The sequence below is a fragment of the Moschus berezovskii genome, chromosome X (assembly GCF_049115385.1).
Source record: "Moschus berezovskii isolate FMDL1 chromosome X, NW_MosBer_1.0, whole genome shotgun sequence".
NCBI classification, from domain to species: domain Eukaryota; kingdom Metazoa; phylum Chordata; class Mammalia; order Artiodactyla; family Moschidae; genus Moschus; species Moschus berezovskii.
Window position 1 is genome coordinate 16,974,027 of NC_142488.1, and position 21,607 is coordinate 16,995,633.

Sequence of the window (21,607 nt, forward strand, 5' to 3'; positions counted from 1 at the left end):
ACAGGTGGTGAAGCGGCACACTAAGCTTCAAACTCGCACCGTCGCAGAAGTAGCCCACGCAGGCGCCTTAGGGCAGCTGCCAAAACCCCTCTAGAGGCCCGTGTTTTCAATAAAGCCCGGTTCGGATCCCACAGGTCTCTGCAAACAAACTGGAGACTCCAGTGCGGCTGCACTGTGGGAAGCCAAGCCTTGCCATTGGCCAGCTCTCTAATAGCGCCCATCCCCCTACGACAGCTCAGGGGTCCCCCGGATTGGGCGGCTGATAGCCACTCGGATTGGGTGGCTGATAGCTACCCTGGATTGGGTAGCTGGATTGGGAGGCGTGTCTTGTGGCGGCCGCTGATTGGTCAGTGGTGTGCATGGGGGGGGGTTTGTTGGTGACTGGCGTCTCACGTGGACGAGCCCTATTTCCGGCGCGAGGACCTTTTCCCCGCCACCGGTAAAATCTAACCGTCTTTTTCAGCATCTGCTGGGGATACGGGACACGGCTAACCGTTCTCTCTGACGGCTAACCGGTTCTCGCCCCCTTCCGAGGCCGATTTCGCGGACTCCGGGACCAGAAAAGGTCAAGTGACAGCACTTTTTCCTACCTTTAAACTTCTTTTCATTGTGCGCTAGAAGCATTTGAAAAGAGTTTTGACTTAATGGCCGGAAGGCTCCGGAGCGAGGTGGCGGGGGAGGAGGATTTACTTAAGGGAAGAGAAAGGATTTGCCCTTTCAGAAAGAGCCAGTCTTTTCTGGCTCCACTGGTGGGGTGGTTTGGGATGGTTCGGAGTGTTTTGTCGAGGTGGTTCCCACTGACGCTCCTGGGATGCCAGTGCGTAAGCATTTGAGATTTGGCCTCTTAGTGGATACCGGGTGCTGATTGAAAACAGTTCATCCTTTTTCATCCTTTCTCTTCCTTGGCATGGGAGGGGGCCGAGGGGGACGAACGACCGAGGCTCTCACGCTTTATTTAGATTTTTCAAACTCAAAATCCTATTAACTAGCAAGTTTTGCTGTAACACTTTTTGAGGTGTAAACTTTGATTTGGAGGCATCTGATTGTAACCGGCATTAGTCAAATACAGTGCTCCTAAACTGTTGGTGTTGTAAATACGAAACCAGGGGCTTCCCAGCAGCTCAGTTGGTAAAGAATCCACCTGCAGTGCCGGAGACCCCGGTTCAATTCCAGGGTCGGGAAGATCCGCTGGAGAAGGGAACGGGCTACCCACTCCAGTATTCTGGCCTGGAGAATTCCATGGACTATATAGTCAATGGGGTCACAAAGAGTCAGACACAATTGAGCGACTTTCAGGCGAAACAAAGTAAAGATGTGATTCGAGCATGGTCATTTGATAACTTCATCTGTTGGGGATCACTTCCCTCCATTTACCTGGCTCTCCCTGAAGTGGTACTGCACTAGCATTTTAAACTAGTTTAATGTTTCTGCATAGTGATTTTACAGGCAAAACTTTTTTACACAGTATTGTATACAGAGTAGCGCATGGGCTTGATTCCTTTTCGGCCAACTTTATAGCCTCTTTTAAAGTTTGATACTGACAGCAGAAAGGCTGCTTTTCAGAGTCCTGACAGGACTTTTAGAAATTTGACACAGACTTGTTTAAAAAAATGTTGGCGTGGTCTGACGATTGTAATCTGCCCTGCCTTGCCAAATATTTCTTGCAGTGGTTTTTGGATAAGTTGATGAGCTGATGGCAAGGGAGAGCTAAAGAGCAGAATCCTCAAGTGACTTTTGAGAAAATGTTTTTGCAGTGTCTTTTTTAAATTTTTTAAAATTGTAATGTACTTTCTGGGGCTGTGGTGGGTCTCGCTTGCTGTGCCGGCTTTTGTCTCGTTGCAGCCACTGGGGGCTACTCTCTAGTCGTGCTGCATACGTTTCTTATTGTGGTGACTTCGCTTGTTGTGGAGCTCGGGCTCTAGGTGTGCAGCCTTCAGTAGTTGCTGCAGGTGAGCTCAGTAGTTGTGGCTTCTGTAGTTGCACAGGCCCAATACTTGTGGCACAGGGGCTTAGTTGCTCCCTGGCATGTGGGATCTTCCCAGAGTGGGAATCAAACCCCTGTCTCCTGCATTGGCAGGCGGCTTCTTCACTGCTGAGCCACCAGGAAAGCCCCCTTTGCAATGTTTTTAATGTCTAAACTGTGTCTGTTTGAAAACCAGATGGTTTTTCTTAACGCTTTAAGAGTTTAGACTTCCTAGTGTAAAATATAAGTGAACTTCACTGTAAGTAAACTTATTTTGCAAGGTTTTGAATTTAACAAATTATATTAATTTTGCATAATCTAGTCATAGTTGGGCTCTAAGAAAATGTTGCAAAACCTTTACTTACCTTGTGGAAAGAAGAGAAGGGGAACTAAGACTTGGCCTGCTGTGAACCAGACATGATGCTGAATGCTTAACTGTAATTTGGTCTTTCACAGCTCTATGAAGTAGCTATTATTCCAACTTTACAGGTTAAGGAATTGAGGCACAGAGGGGTTAAGTCCCTGCCTAAGCAAAATAGCAAATTTTGCAGTTTGGATTCAGATTCATGTATTTCTTAAAGTTCAGTTCTTTGCACAGTGGACTGCTATTTAAAATTCATTTAGGGGAAATGGTTGCTATACCTGCAGTGCATGGTGCAACATGAGTGATAATTACAAGTTACGATCCTGAGCAAAAAAAAATGTATATGAAGCAAAAAAGAAATCCTTGACAATTGTTTTTTTGGTGATGTTCCAGTTACCAAAAGGAATCTCATAGAAGTTACAGTTTTTCAATGTTGGGTTGATTTCTGAAAACCATGAAACATTTATTGATGTAATAAAACTGTGTTTCAAAGGTTACTTGAATGTTGCAAAATTGTGCTTTCATCAGATTGTAACTATCAAAGGAAAAGCTGACATAAAATAATGTAGAACATTTTTATATTTGAAATGTATCCTTTTCAAGGTACATTTTTGCTATTGCTCCTAGTGAAAGGAAAATCTCTCTGTAAAAAAAACACTCAAACTTTTTTAGTTTATACTAAAATATACAGCAGTAATTACTTTTTAATTCTTCTAATATCTATCCTATGTACTTATTGTAGATGGTATACATTCTTTTAAATTATAGCATCTATGTAGACTTCCCCAGTGGCTCAGATGGTAAAGAATCCACTTGCAATGCGGGAGACCAGGGTTCCATCCTTGGGTTGGGAAGATCCCCTGGAGGAGGAAATGGCAACCCAATCCAGTATTCTTGTCTGGAGAATCCAATGGACAGAAGAGCCTAAGGGGCTACAGTCCATGGGGTCACAAGGAGTGGGACACAACTGAGCAACTAAGCATACATGATCCTGAGGATTTGTTGTCCATGTGCTCCATGACAAGTTGATTCTTTGAGAGGTTGTCATGACTACCTAAATAATAAAAAGGTGGCTTTGCTATGCCAGTCATTGTTCTAAGCACTTGACGTATATTAATTCACATCATCCTCATAATTCCATGGTTTGTGCCATTTTACAGGTTTTTTTTAAGCACAGAGAAGTTGTTCAGAGTCACACAGCTAGTAGGTGGAGGAGCTGGGACCCACACCCTGTATTCTGGCCCAAACTCTAAGGTCTTAATGCTATTTGATGTCGCTTCTCCTGTAACTAGCCAGCATGTGACAGCTGCTTTAAAAGTGTTGAAGTGTGAGTGTTTTGGTACTTCTAGGAAAGCAGTTTTACTTCCAGATGGTGTGACATCGCACCCTTGCTTTGTGGAGCTGGAAGTTGAAGGAAGTCTTGACGTTTTAAGTTGGTTCTCCTATGTGGAGTGGTCTCGTGGAGTGCAGGGTATTGGGGGCAGAGGGCATGGCAAGTGCAGAGGTTCAAAGAATGCCAGGTCAGCATTGATTTGTCCGTGTCCTACAGAGACAGAGGTGCTAGGTGGGTGTCTACTGGGTGACTCCATGTACGCTGCCTCTGTGTTTACAGCAGAGTTTTAGCAGCATTGTAATTAAGCCAGTGGGGGACTGTCTGACTGTTAGAGCCTCTAACAGTGGTTGGCAAACTTTGTTTTTAAGGTCAGATGGCAGGTATCTTAGTTTTAGAGCAAGGAGACAAGTGATAAGAGGTGACGTCTGAGCGGTGTGGAGAGACCTGACTGTAAAGACCTTGTAGGCCATGGTAGGAGTTTTGGATTTTATTTTATTCTTGGCTGAGAAGGGATTCCAGGTGATTTTAGTGAAAAAGTAAAGCACCTAGACTCTGAAGCCAGACTGCACCATGTACTAACTATGAGACCTGGGTAAATTATTAAAATTTCTTTGCCTCAGTTTTCTCTTAAGGAAAACAGGGATGATAATAGAGCCTGCCCTGTGGGGTTGTCAGGAATACTAAATGAATTAACATACATCAAGTGCTTAGAACATTGCCTGGCACAGAATAAGCAGTCAAATCTGTTAGATGGTATTAACTGTACCTCGTGGCACAGTCCAAATGTTCTATAGTGAAACTGTATTTAATGAAAAATTATATATTTAAATCTATAAAACAAAGTTGTTGAAATACTCCCTAGAGCTGGGGTCACCAATCCCTGGGCTACAGACTGGTGCTGGTCTGTGGCACAGCTGCATGGAGGTGGTGAGCAGCAGGCTAGGGAGCAAAGCTTCATCTGTATTTACAGCTGCACCCGTCACTTACATCCCCCCTCCCCAGTCCATGGAAAAAGTGTCTCCCACAAAACCCCTCCGCGCTACCAAAAAGGTTGGGGACTGCTGCCCTAGAGTGGAGACTTTAACTCACTATTCTCATTCTTTGTGTGTTCGAGCAGATCCTGCTCTGCAGTGTCCTTTTTAAGAGCAAGACTTGAGTAACTTTTGAATATGTATGACTTGGAACTAGGTAAATAGATCATAGCCTATTTGCAAGATAGGGAACTGAGACGTCTTGAAGTGACTATAGTGTATCTAAAGGTACTGATTTAGAAAGACATCTTGTACTTTTGTCTCTTTTTGAACTCGTACATTGTATTCTTTTCTGCATCTGGGTTTTACTCATCATGCCGATTGTGAGATTTCTGAGTTTTATCCTTGTAGTGTGTATCAATAGTTGGTTTATTCTCACTGCTGTGAGAGTTGGTTTATTCTCAGTGCTGTGCAGTCTTCCTTTGTATGAAACCCCAGTTCAAGTATTCATGACTTGTATTAGCTGTATAATCAGAAAAAAATCTAAAAAAGGTAAAATTTGGTAGAAGTTACAGCTATTGAAGGTATCTAATAACCTGATTTTATATTAGTAGACTGCATTTATCTAACTTGAGGGGAATTCCCAGGTGGCTCAGTGATAAAGAATCTGCCTGCCAGGTAGAAGATGCAGGTTCGATCCCTGGGTCAGGAAGATCCCCTGGAGAAGGAAATGGCAACCCATTCCAGTATTCTTGCCCTAGCGGGCTCCTCTGCCCATGGGGTCGCAAAAAAGTAGGATGCGACTTAGCAACTAAACAACAACAGTCTAACTGGGGAGTTACTTTTCCCTTCATTCTGCCTCTCATTACTGCTCAGGATGGATAAAAGGGCATTAGCTCTCTTATGAACACCCCTCCCAGCGTTCAAATCTGCTACAAAATATGATATGATAGCATTATACTCAATATCCTTTTCTGATTGCTAAGAGGAATGACTCAACCATAACTGAGCCTCCATAATTCTAGAAGAGATGTTGACCTATTTTTCACATGCAATTATTTAGGTTTAATACGAAATTTAACTATGGAAGCAATCATAATCTTAGCACTGAAATGACCTTAGATGTAATTTTGCCCAGTTTTCACCTGGCAGGGGAGGATCTGATGTCTTTAGTGGTCTGCCCAGGCCACACCTTGGTGGAGGCCCAAGCTGGACTCTCCTGACTTCAATTTGGAGGCCTGCAGCCTCCCTGAGTAAAAAGCCTCTGAACTCCTTGACAAAAACAGTTAGCACTCATGCTCTGAAGTTCATTTGTTTCCAGCACTTACTCTGCAGCCTTTAGGTTGTAAAGCATTCACTTCACAATTTGGAACTGTGTTTGATCTGGATTCTTATTCCTACATGTGAACAATAAAGCCCTTCAATTTTTAAGTTTGTCCTAAATCACTAATGAAAGAATTCTCATTTTGTTGCTCTCTAAAATTCAACCAGGACTCCAATTCAACTTGAGTTGGCATTCTGAGAATATACCCATGTTAAGTTTACTAAGGCAATAAGTGTGTGAAGTAACTTTTTTATGCATTGCTTTTCAGGAGTGAGCTTTACCAGTCCTAGACGTTCAAGCATTTTCACAAATAAATCCTCCAGCAAGTTTAAAAAAAATTAGGCCCAACTCAGGAAGTGGAGTTGCTCTGTTGCACAGAAAAGATGTCAAGCGGATCTAATGAAGAAGTTGATGTGGTTTGTATTTCAAGTTGAAAATCTGCTTTTGTTCATGTTATTGTGTTCTGTTTCTTTTCCAAGTTGAATTTAATTTCATACAGTAAAATGCAGAGATAGTAAATGTACAGTTCACGAGTTCCAGACAGTGATGTTTAAAGTATTTAAATGATGAGCATATGTGTACAAGTTTAAAAATTTTAACTATCTACCAAGATTAATTTTTTCTGACTCTTTTCACATAATTATATGAAAGCATTTTGAAAAGTATAAGGCCCTGTGTACAAAGGTAACATGGGGTCTGTCTATATCTATCTATATTTTTTAAGTATTAATCTATAACCCAATCCCACATTATCTTGTTTATGGCTTTTGAAACAGACATATTTTGAAACAGACATATGTGCTTTTAAATGGTTAAAATAATTCCTGTAGCTCATAATCCATTCTTAGAATATCATGGTTGTTTACTATCTATTTACTTATTTATGCCCTATCTCCTTCTCCCCAAAATGTTTTAGGTGATTTAGAGATTAACTTCTCAAGAAAAATAGGTGTGGGGAATTCCCTGGCAGTCTTGTGGTTAGGACTCTTGGGATCTCACTCACAGCCCAGAATGCACATTCCCTTTCAGGTCTGGGAACCAAGATCCCACAAGCCTTGCAGTGCAGGGGAAGAGGATAGTGAAAAATACATGCTGAAGTATTTCCTATTCTGTCCACAGAGTGGCACTGTTGGATTATTTTACAAAATCAAAAGCCATGTAGAGGATACTTTGTAGTTGTTTTTAGAAAACTTGCTTATTTTATAAGCAGTTCTGGTGCCAAATTAGTAGAAGACTAGACTATCTACCTTAAGGTACACAGGAGGAAAATAATGTCTTATGTGTGGCTGTGATAATGAGAAGTTTTGAAAGTGCATCTTTTCCTGTAGTCATAGTATTGAAAATAGACAAAGGTCCTTTGATATCACCAGTTGACTTTTGGAGCTTTTTGGAAGTGAAGTAAGTCCTCAATTTTTCTTTAAGTTCTATCATCATTCCTTTTAATTTGTTAATAAATCTTCCTTAGATAAGAACACGAATCCCTGCTTATGATGATGATAACACTGTTCTTTATGCATATGAACCAAATACTGCATATTTCAGTAATGTAAGTAATGCTAATTGCCATTTGCCAAATACATTAACATTTAACCACTTTAAAGGAAAAGATTTCAATTCTTCATAAACTATAGATTTCCTCTAAACTCACACTCAAAAAATACTAGTCTCTCTTAAATTTGTCCACTTCCTTTCATTAAACAGTGAGCAAAATAACCATTTCACTTCCTTTTTTCCTTGCAGAGTAGGAAATCAGAGCAGCTTTTACTTACTTTTCAGTGTAAAACTCTAACCCTAAGTTCCCCTGACATTATGAATTCTTTCCTTATTCCCTCTCTTAATCAGCAGTGAATATTTTCATTCTCATATTAACATGTCTTTTTTTGTCTCTGGTTTAGATTAAGGCCTCTGAAATTCTTTGAAAATTTGGTTTAAAATAATAAGTTAATATTATTCTTTCCTCTCATTGTTCAGTCTGAATTAAACAGAATTATTAACTGTTCAATTTTTAAACTATTAGCAGGAAACTGCTGTATCTGACACACCTTACAATGAAGAACAACAAATAACAATTCAGGATATCTTTATTCATTGCCAGGTACAAAAAGTTCTGTCTGTCTCAAATGCAGTTTTCTAAAATACTAAGCTAACATTCTCTTTATCTCATATAAAGTATATCATTGAAATTTTGCTGTATTTAATTATTTATGATTATCACTCTCATTATGATCTTTTAACAGTTTTCTTTGGTGAAAGTTTCAAAATAACAGTATGGAGGTTTTATAACCTTTTGTAAAAGCCCTTAACTGATCAAATGTAGTTATAGCTCTTTCATCTAAACTGTTCGATACTGAATTAATTTCCCCTACAAATTTTTAAAGGAAGTTGGCTGATATAGATAAAATTTAGTATGTACCTAAATGTATGTCAGGATATTTCAGTTGAAATGAAATGACAGTCCACTGTTTATTAACGAGTTTATCTTACATAGTTTTGAGGGGATTATTTTTTTAAAAAATTGACATGTTGATGGAGACTGATAGAGGTAGCTAACTATCAAGGATTTTGTGAGCTGCATACCCTAGCAATAATGAACATTTATAAAAAATAAATTTTCTTAACATATAAAATTTCCTTGATACAATGAACTAACATACTTTGAAAAGGAAGAAGTGTTTATGAGAGTCTTTATCATCATCACTATTGAGAACAGAAGTGGAACACTTAAAGGGGACTTGTGGTGTCTTCTGGGGAAGGATGTACAGAGAGCGGGAATGTAGGGGCCAAGTAGGGAGTTCTGATTTTGAGCAGTGCTAGCCCAGCCTGCTTTACATCAGCATCCACGAGGTTGATGAAAGAGGTTGACACGGCTCTGCCAGGACCTTCTGAATGATTGTGGAAGATGTGGTGGGATGGAGCGTCTCCCATAAGACATGTCCAGGTTTCAGAGTCACAGCCCTGCAGTGGGCCCTGGGGGATCCTCTCCATTTCTCCTCCTGTGCCAGCTCCCTCCTGTCTTCCGCGCCTTCCCTTCCCAGTCTAGGCCACACGGGGCAGCACTTCCACCTGTTCTTTTTTATCCTTCCCAGCGTCCCCTTTAGTGAAACCCCAGCCCTGTCCAGCCAGGCTGGGAAGTAGAGGGGAGGACCTCTGCTGGGGACTGATGACCCTCAGACAACCCCAATCCTTCTCGCTTATCTCATGGAGAAAATGGGGAAGCGTGGAGCAGAAATCCCCTTCAAGTCCCTATTGTTCTCGCAGCCCACAAACCTGCCTGGTTCCATCTCTGCCAACCTCCATCCTGACCGCTGGAGTGGGAAAAGGGTTCCCCCTGTAAGGCTAACATTAACATCTCCTCTGGTTTCTGCAGCTGATCCTCTTTCCCTGTGTTCAGACACCTCCTTTCATCCATCACTCCCCTCTCTCCCGGATCTTCAGCCTCTGTCTCTGTCACTCTCAGCATATTCATTCTCACACTGTTATTTTTTAAAATCACTTCGTTTGGCCTCCTATCCCTCTCTCCTTCCCTTCATAACCCAGCACTTTGAATGTCATTTATGTTCACTCTGTAAACATTTGACTTCCGTTTGGGTATTTGGGGGGGTTGTTTTTTATTGAAGTAGAGCTGATTTATAATATTGTGTTAGTTCCAGGTGCAGAGCATAAATCTGGGGTGTAATTCCCTGTGCTCTACAGTAAATCCTTGTTTCTTACCTATTTTATGTATAGTAGTTAATATCAGTTAATGTCATACTCCTAATTTGTTGGGTATTTTTTAATATACTCTTCCTTCTGCCCTGTATGCTCTTGCATGCATTTCTACCTGGTAGACACCTTCTCATCTTTTCACACTTAACACAGATAACGCCCGCAACTGCCCACCTAGATTAGGTCTTGCCCTTCTGTGCACACTTAGCTTCTTATTCTTATCTGTATTATGGCCATAATATTAATGCTTGAACACTACTTGACTAGCCATTGTGCAGTATTATTATTATGTTAAAGCACATTGCTTTGTCCCTAAGAGAACTAAGAGATTATTTCATCCTGATTCTAATAAGGAAATTGAATAGCAGAGAAGTAACTTGAACCCCACTGTGTTCCCCTCAAGCCTGTGCTGAGAGCCAGCAGTTCTCACACTTGATCATGTCAGAATCACCTAGAGGGCTTGTAAAAACACAGGTCGCTGCTCTCACTCTCAGACTTCCCAATTCAGTAGATCTGGGGTGGGAGATGTAGCATTTCCAACAAGCTAGTAGATGGTGCTGTTGCCTCTGGCACTGAAATCAATTGCTCCTGGCTGCTGATCACTGTTTACCTTATCTCTTTACTTGTCTTTCTCCAGCTAAAATGGGAGTTCCTTAGGGCAGGAGGTGGTTCTGTTCTTTTTTTTTAATGTCCACTTTCCCAGCATCTAACAAAGCAGTTCTGGCAGGTGGTAAGCTCTCAATAAATGTTTAGTTGAATGAATGATGTAATGGTTCTGACCTTTTAAGTCTATTTTTGCCCAAATGAAATTTCTATATATTTCAAGAATTCTCAGGTTTTATCAGTCACATACCCTATTGGCATACAGGGGCTGTGTACTCAAATGTTTTATAAAGTTAATTGTTAATTGCATGACTTTAATCTGGGGACTTCCCTGGGGGTTCAGTGGTTGATTCTACACTTCCAGTGCAGGGTTCAATCCCTGATCAGGGAGCTAGGATCTCACATGCCACATGGCCAAAAATAAATAAATAAAATATACTGATGCCAAAGGTCATATCTGTTGTATTTGGTTCACGGTTCCTTCCAGAGCGGACCCTTCACTGCCTATTAGTTTACACCATCATTATAGAAAAAGGCTCTTTTGCCTTTTAGCAGATTTTAAAATTTCTTTCCTAAACTATCACCTTCCTTGATGTAAAATGACTCCAGCATAAATGTGATGGCTTATAGGAATTATGGTACATTTACTTTCCAGTATTCAAGCTTCTTCAAATGCCTGTTTGATATGGAGTAATTGAGTGGGAAGTTGGGGCGCTTTATCTCAGCCAGCTTGGCTCTGGATCACCAACAACCAGGCATTAAGTGGGAAACAAGAAATTTCTGATGGCTTGAGAACTTTCTTTGCTTCTGGCAGTAAAAGGTTGGCTTAATGGTATTTTTTACGTTACTTTTCTTTTGAAGTAGAAATTAGTAACAGTTTGTACTATAATAGGCCATCTATGATGCTATTCAAGACCTGGATAAGAAGTTTGATATTATTCATGGAAAGGTTTCAAGAATTCACCGTTTCCGTTACCGTATGATGAAGTCAATGTGGCAAAGTTATGTAAGTGTTACAAAAATATTTTCACAGCTATAATAAATAAACCTCTGGGTTCTAAAGATGCCAATTAGAAGTGAGAGAGAACTAATAACTCTTAAAGAGGAGTAAGGCTGATCTGTACTTGCTATAGAAGCAGATGGGAGACTAAACCTCTGCTGGAAAAATGCTGATGTCTAGGTTTGAGATTTGTATGACAATGGGTATTTTTATATTTGCAACCATAATATATAAAATGCGATTCAAATGTAGGGGTGAAGAGGAATAGAACACTTATCTTTAATAATATAAAGCAGTCTTCCATAGAAAGTAACTATCAATGCATTTACTATATATGTCCTTTTCCTTTTACTCACAGTTAACTTGTGCTGGGTTTGTGTCATTTCAGAAACTACATGGAAATAGATATAAAAATTATAATTACCTGCCTTCTAGAAAGAGCAGAGGCCAGAAAAGGAAGAGAAGGGACCCTCCCCCTTCATTATCTGTCACTGAAAGCTATAGCCCCACTATACCATCAAGCAGGCAGGATGATGATTCCCAGAGCAACACTTTGGGAACACCTATTGAGTCCCAGAAGTCCCCCGAGCGGGAGCAGGAGTCATTCTTCCGGGATCAGGAGGCAGGTCACAACCAGAGCCCAGGGATCGCCACCGTCTTCGCACAACCCTATGAGCAATATGAATACGTGCAGGAGGAACCCATGGAGGGCCCCTCTTACTACGGCAGCCCACAGGCAAACAGCACCAGAGATTTCGTCCCACTGAGCCAGGCCACTCCTATTCCACCCGCAACCATACTGATCCAGATGGGGCCTGACCCAATATCTAGCCCTGGCGTTGTGACCTATTCACCTTTATTTGATAACCCGCCCTCCAGGCATAATAGCTCACCTCCCTGCACTTCGGACACTTACGGTGAGTATGGACTGACACCTGTTACAGGTAGCATTATTTACCCTGTACTCCTCAGCACTTGGATGCAAGCTTATGGAAGCTCTTTGTTTCTCATCTTGAGTACTAGTTTGGGGTGATACTCTTAATGATGACTAACACTTCCTGAGTGTCTCTAATGTGCCCGCACTATGCCAGTCAGCTGACACTCCCTCTACACTAATACTCATAATGATGGCACTGTGAGATTTTTCATCTTGTTTTTCTTTACCCTTTCCCTGTAAAAAAAAGTCACATGTTCCTAAAATGGCTAGAGCCCAGATGACAGAAAAGGAAAGGCACACTTTAGGTTAATTCACACAGAGGTCAAACTTGTGTTGACATCTTTGGTTAGAGAAACAGATCTTCCTAGCGAATTACAAAAGTCACTTCCATTACAACACACCAAGGAGTCGAGCCCTCTGGTTGAATAACTGAGTACTTGTCTGGACACAAAGAAATTTGAGTACAACTTAGTTTACGACACGGGCTTCCCTGGTGGCACAGGCAGTAAAGAGTCTGCCTGCAATGCAGGAGACCCAGGTTGCATCCCTGGGTCGGGAAGATCCCCTGGAGAAGGGATGGCAACCCACTCCAGTAGTCTTGCCTGGAGAATCCCATGGACAGAGGAGCCTGGTGGGCCACAGTCTATGGGGTCGCACAGAGTTGGACATAACTGAGCAACAAACGCTTTCTCATTTTTATTTTATAGCACAGCTAAAACTTCTTGAGGTATGAGCACTTAACATTGTTTCACATCTCAGTTATTTTTTAAATATAAACCTCCAACCAAAATATCTATTACTATGCAATGAAACTTGAAAGAGATATTCAGTGCAATGTTAAAGTTCCTTTTGACCTAGCTAAGCACAAAATAATCTTGTTTTCTGCAAAATTCAGATAAGCATTTAAGCCTTGAAAGACAGGAATTTTAAAGCCATGGTAGAGGTTTGGTAACAGAACTCATGTGGTTCTCAAAGATAATGGAAGTTATTGAAACTCGTTAATTAAAATGAATAAACTTAAGCAACTTTAGAACTATAAATTCTGGAAATTTCCACTGAAATTAGCTAGTAAAATAAACCTCATCTGGAGAGACCAAGAGGACAGAAATTGAGAGAAATTCATTGAAATTCTTAAAGGAAGAGAGCAGTAGCTTGGCTTAGATTAACCTAATTCAACATAAGTTACAGGTCTTTTTGCTATATTTGCCTATAGCCAAAGAGGCCTTGGGTTGCTCAGTCTGTTTTATGATCTTTGAAACTCTAAGTTACCTTCTGAAGTTGCTTTTGTTGTTTGGGGGAGGTCACGTGGGATAGCAACCCACTCTAGTACTCTTGCCTGGAGAATCCCATGGATGGAGGAGCGTGGTAGGTTATAGTCCATGCAGTCGCAGAGTCAGACACAACTGAGCGACTTCACTTACTCACTCACATGGGACATTCTTGGGTAGCTAGCCTCAGGTCATCTTTAGGCTTTCATTACATTTTACCTTGAAGTTCTGGATCCATGCTGGGGTACTTCACAGAATGTTCCAGGAATGATACAATTACTCCCTACTTAATATCTCTTCTTTCAGGATAATATCAGGTCAAGTATGATTTGTCTTTTCCCCCTCTTTGAAGCTCCAACTTCACCAGTTAGAAATAACCTGGATTTCTTCAAAGAAAACTTCCCTGAGGACCCCTCAACCTGGACCGTGGAGGATGTGGTCATGTTTCTGCTAGATGTAGATCCTCAGACACTTGAACCCCTTGCTGACCTCTTCAGGGAACATGTAATGTATCTTTTGATCTGTTTTTTCTGCCTTAATGACTTTGAATTATCTCTTTGCAGACCCTTCAGTTGGTTATTGTTTAGTATGGATGGTGGGGGAACCCTATCAACTGATTTTTCCATATTTGAGAGAGTTTACTTTGTCCAAAGTCAGATCCTTAAAGAGTAGAGGGTGGATTTGTGCTTTAAATGGTTACCCAAGTACCTAATATACTACACATCTTCAAGTTCTCAAGAGAAGATGATTCAGCATGGCCACTCTCAGGTGTCTTCTCCTTTGTAAGACCAGCTACAAAGATCCTCCTCCCCACCTGCTCCCTGCTTGGCCCTGGGATTGTGAGTAGGAGGGAATGACCACTGTTGTAATACAGTGTCCTCCTTGTTGTGATTCCCGATGAACCCAGTAACTGATTCCATGTGGCTCTGTTCTGTTGACCTTATATGATTACTGACGATTTGGGATGCTGCTACTCTCATGCCATTTACAAAGTAACATCATGAGCTAAATTTTTTAAGTTCTAATTTCTTTAATTTCTACTTTTACTTACTAGAAAATGTATAGAAGGTACCTGACAAAAGCAGTACTGTGAAGGACTTCAGGTCCCTTCAGCCAGTGATAAATGATTCAGCGCAGTTTTATTTTTAAACTAGATCTCATAAAAACCAAATATGCTTCAGCAACATCACTTGGCCAATTTATTCTTTTTTTACACTAGGAGGATGGCTTATGACTATCAAGTAATATTTTTGTAGTGTTTCCTAATGAATAAAATTAGTGCCCACATATCTGATGTACCATTTTCAATATGGTAAGAAAATCAGTCATTAGTTTTCAGCATCTAATTAGCTTCAGACAACTAACTGATTGCCTTCCAATGTTAAGACAGCACTGTATAGCACACTAATAGTGGAGATACTCATGTTCCAGCCCTTCTAAGAAAGTCAGTGACCGTCTGAAATTCATTTTCATGATTCATTAAGTTTTTACTCTTTTTGTCATAGTTATGCAGTATTTTGTTTAACACAAGGTATTTAAAATTAGGTAGCTTGATGCTTAGGACATTTTTAAGATATTAAGTTAAATTTCCTTTTTCTTAAAATTTGAAGCAAATTTACAAGTGATTAAGTGATGCTTCACTGTACAAATTAGATTTTTGATAGTTTCCATCAATCAGTTGCAGATTCAGAGAATATATAGCTGGAATGAGCTGGTCTCTAATTGTGTTACATGTTCTTATATAGAAAGGAGAAACTATTCTGATTCAATATGAATGCTTTATTAATTATTTTAATTTCCTTTGCTCTATAGGCCATTGATGGGAAAGCTCTGCTACTGCTCAGGAGTGACACGATGATAAAGTACATGGGGATTAAGCTGGGAACAGCCTTGAAGTTGTGCCACTACATCGACAAGCTTAAAGAAGGAAGATATATCTACAATTTATAAACCACGTGTAGGTTAGACTGGACTTAATTCTGGGGAGACCAATGCCGTCTTTGCTCTGCCCTTAGAAGTTTTTGTTGTGTAGAAGGTTCCTTTAAGATATGGTGTATCCAAAATAGCAGAACCTGGGATCGTCCAGTCTACTTCTTTAGAAGGCATTTAATGCGTTAGTGCTAGCATAGTCAAATAGTTGTTTGTTCTTATCATTATTTTCATTGTATAGTTTACAAGATATACTTCATGCAAGAAACAGAAACACCTTTTGATTTTGGTTAATGTTTATATGTAAAACCAAAACAGCCAAATCCCAAAGGGCAAAATATCAGGCACTGACAAGCTTTCCTTTCTGTTATTATTTCACTGTATGTTTTATCTGTCCCTATTTGAAGGGAAAAAGCAGTCTTTTAAGATTTCATGAGGCATTCTTACCAGTTTTTTAAAAAAATTATCACATAGATAGTAATTTCATGCAAGAGATATTACACTACAAGGGTGGTTTGGATTGAGTCTGACTATATTCTTTTCAACTAAATACATGTTATTTTGCAACTTCATATTTTGTCTAAACTTGGACATTTAACTAGGCATTCATTGCTTCCATCTCTCCATGAAGATGCTTACGTCTGAGTTTTTTAAAGATGTGTTTTGTTGTCTCTTCATTCCTCATATGGATATTGTTTTGTGTTTATGTTTTATTCTATATCTGAAGTATACACACAATTCTTTCTTAATTTAAAATGGCACTTTACACTTCAACTGATCTAAAGACCATCTCTATATATAGTGAGTTTTTTTCTTTAGAACACAAATTGTTTGTGTTTAAAACATGCAAATTGTTTGCTATCAACTGGTACCTCTCAGCTCACACTTCAGGGTTTCCATACAGGGAAGTTCTATCTTGTGCAATGTTTCTAGTTAATTTCCTTTCTGAGCCATTTATCTTACTAACTTTGGACAAGTACATTAATTCTGATTTGAACTTTACTTTAAAAATTAGAACCTTCAGGTGAAACGTTCTTTGTTATTTTATTTATTATATCATTATGTTGTATGATAGTCAGTGTAATGTTAATAAGCTATGAGAAATGGTGCTGATTTTATTAGCCATTTGTTATAAATGCCAATAAGATGTTCACCAGGGGTAAGAATATACACTATCTTTTTAGAAAACCAAGTGTACCTTATAAGCAAATGTAACTACTGGGCATATATGATTTAAAGGACATTTCCATCTATGTTAGTCCTTTTGTGTTAGAAGATTTAGATTTCAACTTGGTCTTCTTTCAAACTATTTATGTGAAGATGCTGTGCCCACTTGAACAGTCCTCAGGTGTTTGTATAAGCACTATGTTTTACAGTTTTTAGATTTTAAATATAATAAAATTTAATAATTACAGCCGTTAATGTCAAAGCCTCAGATTTGATTTTACTTGCTTAAAGACTTAAAACCAGCAGTGATGCATGTCATGAATCGTTACACTTTGTGACAGCCTCACTAGAGAATTCTCTTTCCATCCTGAATATCAAGGCAAAAGTATGGCTAACACGGTAACTTTCATAAATACAGACTTCAAGTAACAGAACTAGAATTTCATATCCACTGAAACAAATTTTTCTAAAATTACCCTCATCTTCATGAAACACAGTCAAATCAAGACTAAATTTGTTCATGGAATGGTCAACTGACCAGTTGACCACATAGGTTCCTCCAAAGTGGCTGTGGTGGAAATCCTCAGGATTCATCTCAGACCAAATTCCCAAAAGCCTCTCAAGGCCAGGAAAGACATACCAAAGGCTTGCCATCAGGCTGCGCTTCAGTGGATTTCACTCTTCTACAGAATCCCTAAAACGTGATTCCTGCACATGCCAGCAGGAATCCCATTCACCTGCTATGGCTGCTCAGCACCCACGAGTTTCTAATGTCTGGAGGGACCAGGCAGAGAGATGGAAAATGTTTCAATCCTACCCACAGGTGTAGTTTGCCGAAGTGCTTTAAGTCACAAATAACTTGAGGGGAAGGGCATCCCTATATCTGGAAAACACAGATCAAAACCAGTAATATTATAGGCAAAAACCATAAAAATTATAACCATATTCACCACTTCACACAGTAACTATTTGTTAACTTTTTATGAAGCCTCAAGTTTTCCATTAGGACTTTTTACTACCTTACCCAGTTCACCTGTATGATCTGAAACTTATCAGAGGCCTGCATTTGTCAAAAAGGGCTTCCTATGTATATCACCTTGAAAATGAAGCATTTTTGCAAAAGCATCAGAGTAAAATAACTGCCTATAAATAACAAAAGACTTTAAAAGGCACAGACACCTGATTATAATGTAATCGCTAAAGAAACTTGGTTATGATAACTAGAATTATAACCAATGATAATCTTAACCCTTGAAACGTTAATCACTGGCGAAAATCAAGAAGCAAGTAACTGTGAATTGTTCATCATACCAACATTTACTGATTGGAAAACTTATGCTCTCATCTTTCTCTATCTAAGAAAGCAAAGGTAGGTAAACTTAGACCCACCCAGCAATTAATGTTCCACTACTTTATCCTATTTGAAATGATGCAGGTAATGAATGAATTCTCTTCATTTAACTTGGTTTAGTATCAAGTTACCAAAATCTGGAAAGACTTTTTTTAATTATTTATCTTAATTGGAGGATAATTACAAAATTGTGATAGTTTTTGCCATACATCAGCATGAATCAGCCATGGGTATACATGTGTCCCCCCCATTCTGAACCATATATATGCGAGCTCAAACGGTAAAGAATCTGCCTGCAATGTGGGAGACCTGGGTTTGATCCCTGGGTCGGGAAGATCCCCTGGAGAAGGGCATGGCAACCCACTCTAGTATTCCTGCCTGGAGAATTCCATGGACAGGGGAGCCCAGTGGGCTACAGTCCATGGAGTTGCAAAGGGTCAGACACAACTGAGTGACTAACACACATACAGTATTTGTTGGAAAGACTATTTTAGAAAGACATTCCTAATAGCTTACAGTGAACAATGTCAGATTCGTGATATCCAAAAAAGAAGGTTTAGCTTCGGGACCAGGGACCAAGCTTGATCACCCAAGAGCTTTTGTATAGCCGAGTTTTATTAAAGTATAAAAGAGACAGAGAAAGCTTCTGACATAGACATCAGAAGAGATAGGAGAGTGCCCCCACTCGCTAGTCTTCTCAAGGCCTTATATACTTTTACCAGACCCACTCCTACAACATACATCTTAAATTAAGTAGATTAGAACTAACTAAAAAAAGGTCTTACCAGACCCATTCCCACATAAGATTAGTCAGAAGGTTTCTATTAAGAAGGAGAAACGTCCTTGAGCAAGATACATTGTTATATAATCATTAGTACAGAGTTTAAAGGAAAACATTGAGCAAGATGAGTTTTCTGTGTAATCATTAGTTTGGGGCTTAAAGAAAGTTAGTCTTCAAGACTGTAGTCATAACGACTCAGAGTTTAAGAAAAAATTTGTCGTTTTTCTCCTTCTCAAGTTTCCTGGATCCCTTTCTCCTGGAGGGCCCCAGACTCCTTATTAACCTGCCTAAGAATTAACTCTCTCATTCCCAAAACATATTTATTACTATAGCATTTACCTAAAAGTTTTATCTCACTTATGTTTACCTAAACTTTCATCATATTGTTATTTTCCTTGCTGAAAATTTTTCAACAGATGTAATGTGTTACTTACTTTCTAGTAAACTTAGGTATAGAGACTTCCCTGGTGGCTCAGATGGTAAAGCATCTGCCTAAAATCTGGGAGACCCAGTTCAAATCCTGGGTCAGGAAGATCTCCTGGAGAAGGAAATGGTAACCCACTCCAATATTCTTGCCTGGAAAATCCCATGGATGGAGGAGTCTGGTAGGCTACAGCCCATGGGGTCACAAAGAGTTGGACACGACTGAGCCACTTCACTTTCACTAAACTTAGGTACAACAGAAGTGTTAGCACTGATGGGCTTCCCTGTTGGCTCAGTGGTAAAGAATTCACCTGCCAATGCAGGAGACATGGGTTCAATCCCTGGTCTGGGAAGGTTTCACATGCCATGGAGCAGCTAAGCCCATGGGCCACAACTATTGAACCAGCGCTCTGGAGCCTGTGAGCTGCAATTTCTGAGCCCACATACTGCAGTTACTGAAGCCCAAACATTCTAGAGTTTGTGCTCTGCAACGAGAAGCCACAGCAATAAGAAGCTCATTTGCCACAACCAAAGAAAAGCTTGTGCAGCAACAAAAACCCAGCACAGCCAAATAAAATTATTTTTAAAAAAGTATACCATGATGACTCTAAAGACATGTCTATATTAATCAAACTAACAAGCTTAAGCTAGCTAGCTTCAATACTAGATATTCAGTAAGTACTATTTCTCAGGCCACATGAACCTGAAATTTATTCAAGCCAGTCTTTTATATTTCTGAGAATTTACACAAACGTTAAATTTCTTTTAAACCAATTAAGCAGTTCATCCATGAACCCATCTTGGCAATGCCATTTGGAAACAGAGACACTCTTAAAGATACGCATAGGCATGCTGCTGCTACTGCTGCTAAGTCGCTTCAGTCGTGTCCAACTCTGTGCGACCCCATAGACGGCAGCCCACCAGGCTCACCCATCCCTGGGATTCTCCAGGCAACAACACTGGAGTGGGTTGCCATTTCCTTCTCAAATGCATGAAAGTGAAAGTGAAGTTGCTCAGTCATGTCTGACTCTTCGCGACTCATACATTTATCTATATAGAGACAGAGATCTCAGTTTTCCTGCTAAAATGTAAAAAGACCTTTTTGAGTAAAATAATGCCACCTGCAGCAATATAGATGGACCTAGTGATCATCATACTAGGTGAAATAAGTCAGAGAAAGACAAATATCATATGATATCACTTTTATCCATAAATATGGATCCATTTTTATGTGGAATCCATAAAAATGATACAAGTGAACTTATTTATAAAACAAAGAGACTCTCAGACATAGAAAACAAATTTATAGTCACCAAAGGTGAAAGGGGAGGTGGGATATATTAGGAGTTTGGGATTAACAGACCCAAGCTACTATATATAAAGCAGATGAAAAACAAGGTCCTACTGTATAGCACAAGGAACTATATTCAGTATCATGTAAATAAACTAATTAAAAAGAACCTGAAAAAGAATAGATTTCTGTATACCTCAGTCAGTTTGCTACACACCTGAAACTAACACATTGTAAATCAAATATACATCCATTAAAACAATAAAAGATCAAAATAATTCTTAAAATTAAAAGTCCTCTTTTTTTCTCTTCACTCTGGGATCACAGATGATTACAGTTCCAGAGAGCCCAGACAGATTGCAAATATTGCAAAGTCACAGGAAGAGAAACACCGATTCCTTCTAGAAAGCTAACTTCCTCTGAGGGCATACGGAAAAACCAGATTTAGAATGTCAAAAGAATCCCATCTTGGACAGTTTCAGGGATTTTTTTTTTTTTTCAGTTTCTAAAAAGCCAATTCAGTATAAGCAAATAACAGTAATATACAATAATACATATCACTTACACGCATGTGCTTCACTTTCAGAGGAACAAGAATCGGCATTCAAATTAACCTTCACCTCGGCTATTAGCTCAGCCTCCATGGCCTTTCTCAATATAAAGCTGTGGGCACCTGCCAGCCCCCAGCTGTAGCCACTTCATTTTCCCACCATAATATTGCCAATATCTCTGCTGTGGCCTTGGGGTGTCTATGAGTCCTCAGTACCCTCTTGGCCTTGCATTCATCAAGGAGAGCTGCCCCAGGGCCCCACATGCTCCTGAACGGCCACCCCAGGATTTCCCCTGCAACTATCAGGCAGATTCCAGGCAGATTCTTTACCATCTGGAACTTTCAGGCCCCATAAGCTAGGTGACACCCCGTAACTTTCACAATCATCCCTGAAATTTTCAGGCCCTACAAGCTAGGCGACGCCTGGCAACTTTCCGTTCCCCCGTCCTTATTTCCCAACATCTTGGTGCTCATGGCCATTTACTTGGTCTCCTGGCAGCTCTGCCAATTGGGCTGCACCCCCAGGTCTACAAGGCCTGCACTTGCCCAGCTTCAAGACCAAAGCAAAGGCCCAGAGTCGGCAACGGAGATGTGGTTTAAGGGCTGGGGGAGCCTACCTGTCTGAAGCAAGGTCCTGGAACAACAAC

At 40.0% G+C, this 21,607-nt stretch overlaps 1 protein-coding gene across 3 annotated transcripts; it reads left to right on the forward strand.

The window, feature by feature from the left end:
• Positions 1–407: 407 nt before the first annotated feature.
• Positions 408–16,810, forward strand: SCML1 (Scm polycomb group protein like 1). Of its 3 annotated transcripts, XM_055393767.2 has the most exons (8): positions 408–565; positions 6,224–6,371; positions 7,421–7,501; positions 7,973–8,050; positions 11,156–11,269; positions 11,652–12,180; positions 13,821–13,972; positions 15,281–16,810. In XM_055393767.2, exons 2-8 carry the CDS (start codon positions 6,339–6,341, stop codon positions 15,416–15,418), a joined length of 1,125 nt encoding a protein of 374 aa, XP_055249742.1. In that variant the 5' UTR covers positions 408–565; positions 6,224–6,338; the 3' UTR covers positions 15,419–16,810. The 3 variants fall into 3 exon arrangements, with proteins under 3 accessions (XP_055249742.1, XP_055249744.1, XP_055249745.1); XM_055393769.2 differs by lacking the exon at positions 7,421–7,501; XM_055393770.2 differs by lacking the exons at positions 7,421–7,501; positions 7,973–8,050.
• Positions 16,811–21,607: the final 4,797 nt, after the last annotated feature.

Excerpts from the sequence above, each read along its gene's own strand:
- SCML1 (XM_055393767.2), top strand. The coding sequence starts at position 6,339 with ATGTCAAGCGGATCTAATGAAGAAGTTGATGTG. Across the intron at positions 8,051-11,155 it reads ATATCTTTATTCATTGCCAG|GCCATCTATGATGCTATTCA; the intron begins GTACAAAAAGTT and ends GTACTATAATAG. Across the intron at positions 11,270-11,651 it reads AGTCAATGTGGCAAAGTTAT|AAACTACATGGAAATAGATA; the intron begins GTAAGTGTTACA and ends GTGTCATTTCAG.